The sequence below is a fragment of the Thermobia domestica genome, chromosome 11 (genome assembly GCF_964235325.1).
Source record: "Thermobia domestica chromosome 11, izTheDome1.hap1.1, whole genome shotgun sequence".
Lineage (NCBI taxonomy): Eukaryota > Metazoa > Arthropoda > Insecta > Zygentoma > Lepismatidae > Thermobia > Thermobia domestica.
The window spans coordinates 115364422-115377039 of NC_137464.1; the positions used below are offsets into that span (position 1 = coordinate 115364422).

General features: G+C 36.3%; 1 protein-coding gene across 2 annotated transcripts in view; it reads right to left on the reverse strand.

Annotated features, from left to right (window-relative positions):
* Positions 1–8304: 8304 nt before the first annotated feature.
* The window catches only part of Arv1 (ACAT-related protein required for viability 1), a 43542-nt gene continuing 39228 nt past the window's right edge, over positions 8305–12618 (reverse strand). For both annotated transcript variants that reach the window (XM_081731011.1, XM_081731010.1), the window contains one exon: positions 8305–8532. In XM_081731011.1, the coding sequence (XP_081587137.1) occupies positions 8444–8532 (89 nt within the window). In that variant the 3' untranslated portion in view covers positions 8305–8443. The remainder of the gene's footprint in view (positions 8533–12618) is intronic.

The following is a 12618-nucleotide window of genomic DNA, read 5'->3' on the forward strand; positions in this document are numbered from 1 at the left end:
AACCCACGCACACAGTGCACATTTAAAGAGTTAATATTACAAACTGAGAGAGCGCAATGGGCAAAAATAACGGAGAAAAACCGCCTTCAAAAATTTTTCTACTCGACACATTCTGTACGACGCGCAAGTTTATCAAATAACGGGGTGGCAGGGTGAGTAAAGTGTGCGACACATATGCAAAGGGTCCCGGGTTGGAGTCAATCTTTTTTTTTTTTTTTTTTGCTTCAACCAATAAAGTAGCCATTTGTAACTATAAGTAGAATATTAATTCACCATGTGTTTATAGTGAATAAAACAATAGAAATTTTCAAATCACTTGTACAATCTTTCAATGTTCCATGTTAACCAGCAAGAAAATTTAATCTATTCCGTAAATATACTGATATCACGAGTTGTATTATGGTTACGACAGTCAACGGCGCCGATTTCTCTGTAAACTTGGGGAGGTGCATTCATAAAAAATACATACATCAATACATGTAACAATAAAAAATACAAATTCATAAAAATACATGGGGCCCAGCCTCCCCCCTCCAGAATCGGCGCCCTTGACGACAGTCGTTGTGTAATAAATGTTCTTGACACTTCGTGTATACATCTGTTGACAGTGTGCGAATTACAAATGAGTTGAGGGGGAAATCCCCTTTGCTAATACTGGATGTTGCTATAACCAAAGGAGATTTCCCCCTCATCTCCCTTGTAATTCTCACACTGTCAACATATGTAGACACGAAGCTTCAAGAACATTTTACACAACGACTGCAGTAACAATAATATTCACGGAAGAGATTAAATTTTGTTCCAACATGAAACATTGAAAGATTTTACAAGTGATTGAAAATTTCTATTGTTTTAATTCATTATAAACATATGGTGAATTAATATTTTACTTATAGTTACAAATGACTACTTTATTGGTTGAAGCAAAAAACAAAAAAAGCTTGACTCGAACAGAAATCGAACCCGAGACCCTTTGAACTTAAATCGGGGATTCTTCCCACTCTGCCACGCCGTCACTTTATAAGTTTGCGCGTCGTACGATAATGCATTGAGTAGAAAACTTTAAGACGGTTTTTCTCCGTTATTTTTGCCCATTGCGCTCTCCCAGTTTGTAATATGAACTCTTGAAATGTGCACTAGCACCTCGCACAAAATGGCCTCGAAGTTCACTTACCAAAGTCTGTCTTCTCCTTGTAAGTTCTGATAAGTAGTTTTGTCCGTGAAACGAAATGAGAGAAAATTTTCGTGACAAGACAGAGCTCTTCCAATGCAGATACCACTTCTACGACACCTTTCTACATATTGTCTCCATTATTCACAAGACGGAACACTTCTTTTGTAGGTGTGTATTGGAAAATACAGAAGGGTGCAGGTGGTGTGTTATTTATCATCAGGGTTAATAGGCTCTCATTAGAGACGTGCCATTTTTCCTACTTCACACTTCTCTTCCAGACTTACGCCCAGCCATCTAACTTGTTAATAAATAAATGACCAGGAAGTATTTAGTGACTAATGTAAATTTGCATAACATTTAGTTATCACTTTAATCCTTAAAGTAAGTTATCGACGAGTATAAGAAACAATATTGAATGTAGCCGGGCACGGTAGTGTGGTCCTGTAATTCAGCTCTCTTGAAGGCGGGGTATTGTGGTGGGGAACAACCTATCCTGATAGTTTATATTTGCATGAAGGTCTGTGCGCAAGCCAACTACTCCGGAGTCAAGCCCAAGTAATGGGACGGAGCTTACGTTAATAGTTAAGTTCCGCCGTATATAAGCTAAACGTTGCATGAGGACGCAAAACAAATATTATTTCTCAGCTGTGGATAATCTTGTGTTTTTAATGTCATTGATTTTTTTAGATTCTTCTTGGTCTAACTAATTGATCGAGTTGTAGCTACTCCTTGATGTCTACCTTCCGAACATCTATTTCATTAAGACCTTCCAGCAACCTTATGGAATATAAATAACTAAGTAGTGTTATCTTGCTTAAAAAAAATCACCTGTTACATTCCTTTACAATTATGTTGTTAATGACTACGTATATTAATAAGAATATTATTAAGTATTCTGCCTTTCGGCAGGTCCTGGGACTAACGTTTTTTTTTTTTTTTTTTCACTTTTGTCGATCTTCAGCCTCCTCTTAACTCCAATATTTTCTCACATCTTTCAAATCATCGATCAGCTGTGTTTTTCTTCTTCCTATTCCTCGCTTCCCTTCCATCTTTCCTTCTATGGCGGTGTGAAGACAATTTCTTTGCAAGATGTGTCCAATCCGATTGGCCTTTCTACGAAGGATGGTGGCTAGAAGTGTCCTCTTTTCTTCTATCCGTTTTAAAACATCTTCGTTTGTTGCTTTCTCTGTCCATTTTATCTTCTCCATCTTCCTCCAATACCACATTTCGAAGCTCTCCAAATATTTCCTCTCTAACTTCCGTAATGTCCAAGTCTCTGAACCATACAGTCCAATACTCCATATATAGCACTTGACCAACTTCTTCTTAAGTCCAATATTGAGCCTGCTAGTTAAGAGTGATCTTTTCTTGTTGAATGCTTCTTTAGCTAAGCGTCTCTCATCAAAATACTTCCCAGATACTTGAAATTATCGACTTCTTCAAGTTCTCTTTGTTCTACTCTGATCCACAAGGGCGTGTTTCCACGGGATATTCTCATGACTTTCGACTTTTCGATGTTAATTTCCATTCCATACAGTTTTCCATTGTCAACTATTTTGTCAATCATCTCCTGTAGTCCTCCTTCGGTTTTAGCTATTATACTCGTATCAACGGCATACCTGATCTTGTTAATGGTCTGCCCTCCAATCTTGAAATCTCCAATTCCCAGCAATGCTTCCTTCATTAAACATTCACTGTAAATGTTGAATAATTGGGGCGACAAACTACATCCTTGTCTGACTCCTCTTCCAATCTCCACACTATTGGTTTCTCTTTCATTCAAGCGTAGCTTCACTCGTCCTGTGTACAGGTTTTGAATGTGTCGTCGATCTCTCCAGTTGACTCCGATTTCTTTAAGTATTTTTAGAAGTTTCGTCCAATTGACTCGGTCGAAAGCTTTTCAGCAGTCGATTAAGAACAAACACAACTCTTCCTTTACATCAAGAATTCTTTCTGATATAACTCTCATCAATCCAATAGCATCTCTGGTGCCTTTTCCTTTCCGGAATCCAAATTGATCTTCTAACCTCTCATCTATCTTACTTTCCAGCCGCCTATTCAATATGCGTGCAATGATCTTTTCAGTATGGGAAATCAGGCTAATGGTTCTGTGATCGCTGCACTTCTTTGCTTGGTTTTTCTTGGGCAATGCAATCATTGTAACATCAAGAAAATCCTTTGGATATTCTCCACTCAGGTGGATCTTGTTAATAAGTGAAGTCAGTACTTTCATTGCGTAGTCTCCTAATCATGTCCTTGTCTCATAATCCTTCGCATGTCTTTGATTGCTTGTACTACTTCACTTTTCAATATACTGGGTCCTTTTTCATCACCATCCACCTCTTCCTCTGCTTCGATCGCAATATCTTTGGTGTGGTTCTTCTGATTATACAGATCTTTTATGTATTCCTCCCAAATTCTAAGGATTCTTTGATGGTCAGTGGTTACATAATCATCTTGATCTTCGATGCCGAACGTTCGTATACTTTTGTTAGTTTTCCCTCCTAATTCTTGTGCTTTCTGACAGAATCGATTGATATATGCGAGAATAATACATGGAATAATGTTTTTCACCAAGTCTGCCAGTTCTAAATAAAAACAGATCATGTACCAGAAAGTTTAATAATCTATTTATTAGACATGTAACTGAATTTGTGGTTTTGGAATAACAAATTTGTTATTCTGTTTTCCGTGTTTTATTTGATGAAGAAGATATGTATACAAAGCTGGGTGTAGGAGACATCAAAAACTTTTTGTTTAAATGTAAAACTACGCAGTATCAAAATGATATTTAGACAATGAGATGAATTTTGCGATGTTGAAGAAAGCTGATATTAATATACACTTAGACCAGTAATGACCAATTAATCACTTTTCACTTCCTTGAACCCCCTTCCCACCAGACATACCAGAGTATAATTATGCAATATGTAGCTCTTCTCTAAAATGACGAATGCTATTGTCACCTGCAACAAGACGGTTGCAAGTAACGATATATCTAACAGCACCACGAACTTTTTGAAAGACATGTTTGGTGACAGCTTAATCTCTAAAGATCTGCGGTCCCCTCGTTTCCCTGATTCATTGTCACCAGACCTCTTTCGCAAGTGTTTTCTGAAACAACGAGTATATCGAGAATATCTCTGTATTCTACAAGATCTGAAGCGAGTCATTACTGTAGAGATTAATTAAATTAGCCCTGATTTTCTACGAAGGGTGTCAAAAAATATGAGAAGGGTTCGGACCTGCCCTCAGGAAAATGGACAATTCTAACACTTGCAGTAAGACAATACCAGTTATGCATAGCTACATTCCATGAATCACGTGCGGATATGTCTGTATTATAGTACATAGTGAAATTATAATGTATATTATCATGATGTACACGATAAAATGATTGCTGTAAAATGCTTTGGTATTACTGGAGATATAGCTGCGTAAGAAATAGAAGAAAATATTGATTGTCAGGCTAAAGGTCTTGCATAAACCTCAAGAGACCCTGACTTTTTATTCTATCGTTTTACCGTAAACTCATGCCTCAGTGGCTATATTCTTTGATTTAATACTCATGATATATGGAAACAAAGAAATGTACACTGAACTCTTCAAATAGAAGATGCCGCCTTGATATTATATATATCGGGTGTTGCAAAATAAATGTTACAACTCTTGAGAGGTGACTCCTGACACTGAGACAAGAAAAAAAGTTCTCTTCAACTTTCGGCTATCGGACATAGTTTCAGATCTACAAGGTGCCGAAAGCGTGGGAAAATGACTTTCGGACGCCAATAGTTCGGAAACTATCCAACGTAAAGAAAGCGGGTAAAAAATTCACTGAAGAAGTCATACCTGCTGTATTGAATTTTGGATGTTTCACAATCCTACCATGCACGCGCAAGGGATTCCCCAAAGAAACGTAGGGAGTCCCGAATAATCTGCCAAATGAAAATTGGTCTAAATGGATATGAATTGATAGGGTTTTTACCAGGTAACAATAATTCGTTTGTATTAAGTCGAAATCTGGAACAAATACAAAATGGCGGACACATTCATGCCCGTTGTGTGTGGCTGCATAATCGCCAGGTACGGATGCTGGCCAACAGTGACGTTCTGAGTATTAAGTGTAACGAATTTGTACTCAAATGCTCTAGAAAGACATCTGGAGTGTCGGTAGAGCACAACAGATGAAGCAGGGTGATTCACATGTGTGGAAACACGTAACGAAAAATGCCTAGAGATGCACTCATACTCAGTAAAGATGGTTTCTAAGCGTCGGAAATGTAAGGAATAGCATCAAGAACATGAAAGCCATTGTCAATTCACCAATATTATTTCAGCAATCCGATGCAATATGATCTGCACAGTTGCAAACCAACAAGGATGCCACAACTGAGGCAAAGTTGAAATTGTGCAAGGGGACTCATTAAGAAACTGGGTAAACTCAAGGAATGTCAGTAGTGGAATCGCACGATCGATATTGAAATGTGGCAATGTGTGTGTTGATATGGACATGTAGCTAATGGACAAATGTCAACATGTCCCACTACTGCTGGGACACCGTCCCACGTTCAAGAAATAGGAAAATAACTACTCAAATCTTGAATCTGAGGCCGTGGGGTCCCAGTAGAATTGAAAACCGCGACCACGCAAGCGAAAGCGAGCGCTCTAGCCCTGAGGCTTCGACGGAGCCTCACTTTTTCTGTATTCATTTCTTTGAGGATTACCCACTTTATTTGGCAAGTGCTCTTGTACAACCTCCGACATGCTTGTGTGTTTCATTTTCTTACTCTTACTGCACAGTTGTAAACAATCAAAGCTTTAAGGTTGGTGTAAAGCGATAAGTTTTGCCAATAGGTGTCACTACAGTCTTCGTATCTCTCTCGTGTATTTTTTACCTTTCACGAAACTTTACAATTTCTCTTACAAATTTCAACCTAGGGACTTCAAATTTTTTTAGAAAAGGAACTTCATACACTATCAAATACAGCGGTCTGTGCCGACTTGAAGAAAATTCTAAATGAAAAGTCGGCACAGACTGCTGTATTTGATAGTGTATGAAGTTCCTTTTCTAAAAAAAATTGAACTCTCTAGGTTGAAATTTGTAAGAGAAATTGTAAAGTTTCGTGAAAGGTAAAAAATACACGAGAGAGATACGAAGACTGTAGTGACACCTATTGGCAAAACTTATCGCTTTACACCAACCTTAAAGCTTTGATTGTTTACAACTGTGCAGTAAGAGTAAGAAAATGAAACACACAAGCATGTCGGAGGTTGTACAAGAGCACTTGCCAAATAAAGTGGGTAATCCTCAAAGAAATGAATACAGAAAAAGTGAGGCTCCGTCGAAGCCTCAGGGCTAGAGCGCTCGCTTTCGCTTGCGTGGTCGCGGTTTTCAATTCTACTGGGACCCCACGGCCTCAGATTCAAGATCTGAGTAGTTATAATCCTATTTCTCGTACGTAGGACGGTGTCCCAGCAGTAGTGGGACATGTTGACATTTGTCCATTAGCTACATGTCCATATCAACACACACATTGCCACATTTCAATATCGATCGTGCGATTCCACTACTGACATTCCTTGAGTTTACCCAGTTTCTTAATGAGTCCCCTTGCACAATTTCAACTTTGCCTCAGTTGTGGCATCCTTATTGGTATGCAACTGTGCAGATCATATTGCATCGGATTGCTGAAATAATATTGGTGAATTGACAATGGCTTTCATGTTCTTGATGCTATTCCTTACATTTCCGACGCTTTGAAACCACCTTTACTGAGTATGAGTGCATCTCTAGGCATTTTTCGTTACGTGTTTCCACACATGTGAATCACCCTGCTTCATCTTTTGTGCTCTACCGACACTCCAGATGTCTTTCTAGAGCATTTGAGTACAAATTCGTTACACTTAATACTCAGAACGTCACTGTTGGCCAGCATCCGTACCTGGCGATTATGCAACCACACATAACGGGCATGAATGTGTCCGCCATTTTGTATTTGTTCCAGATATCGACTTAATACAAACGAATTATTGTTACCTGGTAAAAACCCTATCAATTCATATCCATTTAGACCAATTTCCATTTGGTAGATTATTCGGGACTCCCTACGTTTCTTTGGGGAATCCCTTGCGCGTGCATGGTAGGATTGTGAAACATCCAAAATTCAATACAGCAGGTATGACTTCTTCAGTGAATTTTTTACCCGCCCTCTTTACGTTGGATAGTTTCCGAACTATTGGCGTCCGAAAGTCATTTTCCCACGCTTTCGGCACCTTGTAGATCTGAAACTATGTCCGATAGCCGAAAGTTGAAGAGAACTTTTTTTCTTGTCTCAGTATCAGGAGTCACCTCCCAAGAGTTGTAACACTTATTTTGCAACACCCGATATATATATATATTAATAGAAGTAATCGCGAGACAGCTCTTGTTATGTAATATAATTGTGCATTGTATTCAAGATATCTACTGCTGTTCAGATCATTTATGCGCTTCAAACCCACACATACACAAATACTTGAAACGTGTTTACAATATTGTGAAACACTCGCAGAAAGTGATTTCCAGGTGACAATTACAATGTTCTTAACTGTAAATGCTCCAAAAAATTAGAACAGACCTAGAAGTGTTTCATTCGCACTAAGTAATGCGTAATACGTCATAAGCAACAGTGCTGTTATACTTTTTTAAAAGAAAATAAGAAAGAAACATGATTCCTTTCTCTTCTGAATCTTCCAATACCAACAGTTGAAAGTGAAAGGTGATTTTTTAAAGGTAATATGCGCAAAGTATTTTTCACAAGTACCATCAACAGTAAAAAACTTTGAGAATTAGCCTTGCTCTCCACCGAGAAAAAAATGGTGCATAAAATTTCTGATCGAAGAGTCAAGTAAAAGAAGTATCTGATCGAATGAAGGAAAGAATAATTAATACAGAGGTTTATTTTTCCTTAGCATGACGCGATCAAATTTTAATCTGTACTGATATGACTTACTTCCTCGTTGAATTCAAGAGCCACTACTGAGCAGCAGCAGAAAATCCTGAAATGACACTGCACCTCGTGAATCACACTACTAAATCGCCCTTAGAAATGAAAAATGCTTTTTACGGTAAGCGTACAAATACAATCAAGTTCTATCAATTCAGGATTTTTTATTCTTCTAAAGCAATAACAGACATACAGTTTTAACTGTTCATACACCATTCAGAATTACAAAATTTACACTTAGTACATATTACGCCTACTAGTAACTATATATAGTATCTGACAATTAGAAGATGTACTGTTCAATAACGAACTGTATAATAAGTGCTTGTAGAATAACTGCTCCTGCAACAATCCTTGATGTTCCACATGCAACTGGAAAGAGTAAGACAAAGTGATTTTTATATTTTCTTTGTATTTGTTATCTATTTTGAAAAAGTAATTATTTTATTTTTATGTCCCTGTAAAACACAAAGCCGTAAAGTTTAACGTTATTTTAAAACATGTATAAACGTCAAAAAGATAATATATTCATCCACCTCATACTGTTTTTTCGTCGAAGTGAGTTGTTACCGTTACATACAAAGAATTACGATCGTAAAAAAAAAAAACTATGACTAAATTGGTCTCTAAAGGTCACCAAAATAACTAGTGATTACAAAACTGTCAACATTCACCTACAGCACTTGTTTTCTTTCAATTTCATTTGATTTTGAGTTCCATTCTTTGTTTTCACGTGGGAAAAATAAGTAAGTGATAAACATCCTTAACTTGTATCAGAATCCCTTTATCGTTTTTTGATCTAAGAGGCTGCTGGAAAAGTGTCTGCAGACTACTACTAAAACTTGTGCTAGCGTTCCGCTATTAAATAATTAGAAGGAACAGACGTTTGTATGTTTACATTTATTTACTTTTCGCAGCAATTTGGAGTAGTTTCGTGTGAGAAACAGAAATTCTTCATGAACACTTTCGGGCTACGATTTTCTGAGATTTCAAATGTGTAGTTTAAACGCCAAAACAATGCATCGAGCAGTTTATTTGGCTTTTGTGATTGAAGCACCATCCAATAGGACTGCGTGCAATTGGTTTTCCGAATTCCAATATTGTTGCAAATTTCTTAGTGATAAATTTTGTGAACCATCCCCGCCTGTCACTGCCAGTAATGTTGATGTTGTGTGTCAAATGTTTGAGAGAGATCGGCATGTGACATATCATAAAATTCAGGCTTCCTTGAATATTGACATGAAAGCAATGCACACGATCTTGAATGTTCACCTGAACGTACGGAAAATTTCAAGCCGTTGGATCCGACAACTAGATCAACGCTTAAAAATAAGCTCGTGCCAATTGGTGTAAAGAAATCCACTTAAAATTCAACCTGAGGTAAGATAAATTTCGTGTACTACATCGGCATAAGGAATGAAACTTGGATCTATTCATATGAATCCCAAACTGGTAGCAATTCACTGTTTGGGTGTATCAAAGGGAGCCGAAACCAACAGAAGTTGTTCGTTCGAGAAATGGTGTCAAGGAAATACTTGTTTCCTCAGTTATACTGGACATGTGGAAACCATAGCTTTAGAAGATCGAAAGACTGTAAATGCTGAGGGTATACAACAATTAGTTTGCCAGACGACATCAATGAATTGGGTCAAACAAATCTAAATCGTCGCATCATTATTCACAACAACAATGCCAGTTCCTACCAGCGTACTAAACTGTTGATTTATCGCCCAAGGACTTCTTCTTCTTCTTCTTCTTCTTCTTCTTATTATTATTATTATTATTAAAAAAAAAAGTGGTGAGCAATTTGTGTCGACTGAAGCAGTTCTTGATGCATTTCGAAAAGCTATTTCTGAGGTAGCAGCCTCAGAGTGGAGAAAATGCTTTCAAAATTAGTTTGATCGTATGCAAAAGTGTATCGATCTTTAAAGGAAGACAATAAAGCTATTAAGCTATTTCCAGAATGTCACACGTCTTTTTTCATACTGATTGCAGGAACTTTTCCAGTAACCCTCACTTCAAGAAATAAAGTTATAAACAACAAAATACTAGACTGGCAAGAATGTATAATAGGGTATGAATGAGTTGTCATTGAAAGAGCGTCTAAAAATTTTATGTAGTAATAATCTCTTACATGCAACAATGAATTCCAATTTAAGTTAGTAAGTATATTATATAATTTAGAGTTGAAGAAAAAAAAGCAAGCCACTTCATTAATAATTAATTTGCAGCAAATGCTAAAATATGGAGTACTATTAATAGTAACAAATATACGTGTATTGAATATACGTAAAGATTGAAATTCATTTCACTTTTTTTTTTTTTTTTTTAAGATCTTACAATAACCTAGGATCTTTGAAAAAGGCTTAAGCATAACCACATGGTGGAAGACGCGTTAGGCTTAAGCCTTTTTCAAAGATCCTAGGTTATTGTAAGATCTTAAAAAAAAAAAAAAAAAAAAAAAAAAAAAAAAAGTGAAATGAATTTCAATCTTTAATAATGAAACAATAATATAGGTTTAATTTATAACATGTAGGTGATTATTACTTTAACATGTGGGTGTAGGTTATTTTAACATGTAGGTGATTATTATAATGTTAAAATGGTATAAGGGATTGACTCGTATTTTAGGTATACAGGTTTATAGGTTCAAGGTTCTTATTTTATTAATGTTCTTAGGTGAATGGTATGTCTTTTACACAAGTTATAAGGAAACAAAATGAAGCAATAGACGAATTAGACAGTACATTAGATCAGATTCTTCAGTGTGTTACTCCTCCTAGACAGAGAAAATACGTAATTACTCAGGTATCTGATACACGATTAACGTTTAGAAGTACGAACAATTCTGGCAATATTAGTAGCGATCAAGGTCACTCAAACATGCAGGCTAATCCAGTAACGGTAAACATACAAGCAGATTTATGCAAGCTACCGCGTTTTGATATAAAGTCAGGAAATGACATAGTTGCATTCTTTGAGGAATTTGACGACGCATGCCAAATTAATGGTTATGATGATAATAAGAAGAAATTGTTATTGCCAGCTGTTTTCAAAGGTCAGTGTAGGCAATGGATAAAAATATTCCTAGACAGGAAGGATGTTGACAATGCACAGTACAATAACTTGAAAAAGGAGTTAATAGAAGAATTTCGAAATTCAAATTTTGCATTAGACATTGAAGAAAGAATTAGGGATAGGTTGCAGAAGGAAGGAGAGCCTATAATAAATTTTGTATATGACATGTTAGCCCTTATAGAGAAATTTGATAAAGACATGGACGATACGAAGAAGATAGGGTTAATAGCATCAGGGTTGCTACCTTACTATATAGACAAAGTAGGAATAAAGACATACGACACTATTGATGAGTTTATAGAAGATTTGTTAAAGGTAGAGAAAAATAAATGTAAAATAGAAAGAAGGAAGAAGCGTGAAAAGGGAAAAGAGAAAAAAGAGTCAGTTTCGGTACAGGAATTAACTAGAATTAAGAAACCAGTTCGAATAGGAGATTCATCAGATAGTGATACAGATGATGATAAAGTAGTGATAGCTAAGGAATCAAAGAAGTCTCAGAGTAGTCAAAAAGACTCAGTAGAAAATAAAGAAATGAAGGTAGAACCATCATCTAGTACGCAAATGGCGCGAATAGAAAAAACACTAGAAGAGTTAAAACTAACAATGATTAGTCAGGCACAAACAGTAAACAATACAGAGAAAGAAAATAATTCGTCTCAAAATTTTCGAGGTGGAAAGCAAAAGAATTTTAGAGGCCAAAATAAGCAAAATGGTCAGAACTCGAATAATGGTAGAAATTCGAATAACAGAGGAAATTTTAATCAGAATAAAGGGAACTGTTCTCAGAATAGAGGTAATTTTAATCAGAATAGAGGTCGTGGTAAAAGACGTTATCAAAATAATTACAATAATAGGCAGGGTTGGAATCAATGGAACGGACCACCACAACAGTATCCTGTGTATTATCAGCCAGTACAACCACAGGGGCATAACAGTAATTTAAATTACAATGCTGTACCTTTTGTACCATATGGCCAGGGTTGTTCCACATGTAAAAACTGTCAGAATAATTCAATGAGGAAGTTCATTATGTAAGTCAAACTGTCTTCAGCACATAAAACGAATTCGCAGACAAATTACATAATTCTTAACATTTTATTATAGAGTTTTAATCTGTATTTAGGTAAAGGAATCTTTTCCTGTTTTATTCATCTTTAAGAGTTGAATTTAGAACCAAAGTACAACACAAATAAAAAGTTTATAACTGGCCGGTTACAATAATATAGCAATATTTATATAAATCCAGGTAAAAATGCCTGTCTTACTTCGTTGTTTCAGGATGACATCATCTGCTTTATCCAAGGTTTAATCTGAGTTTTAGAAATGTAATTTGGATATTCACATAGTGATCTGAATTTTGTTTTAGCATCTAACACACAC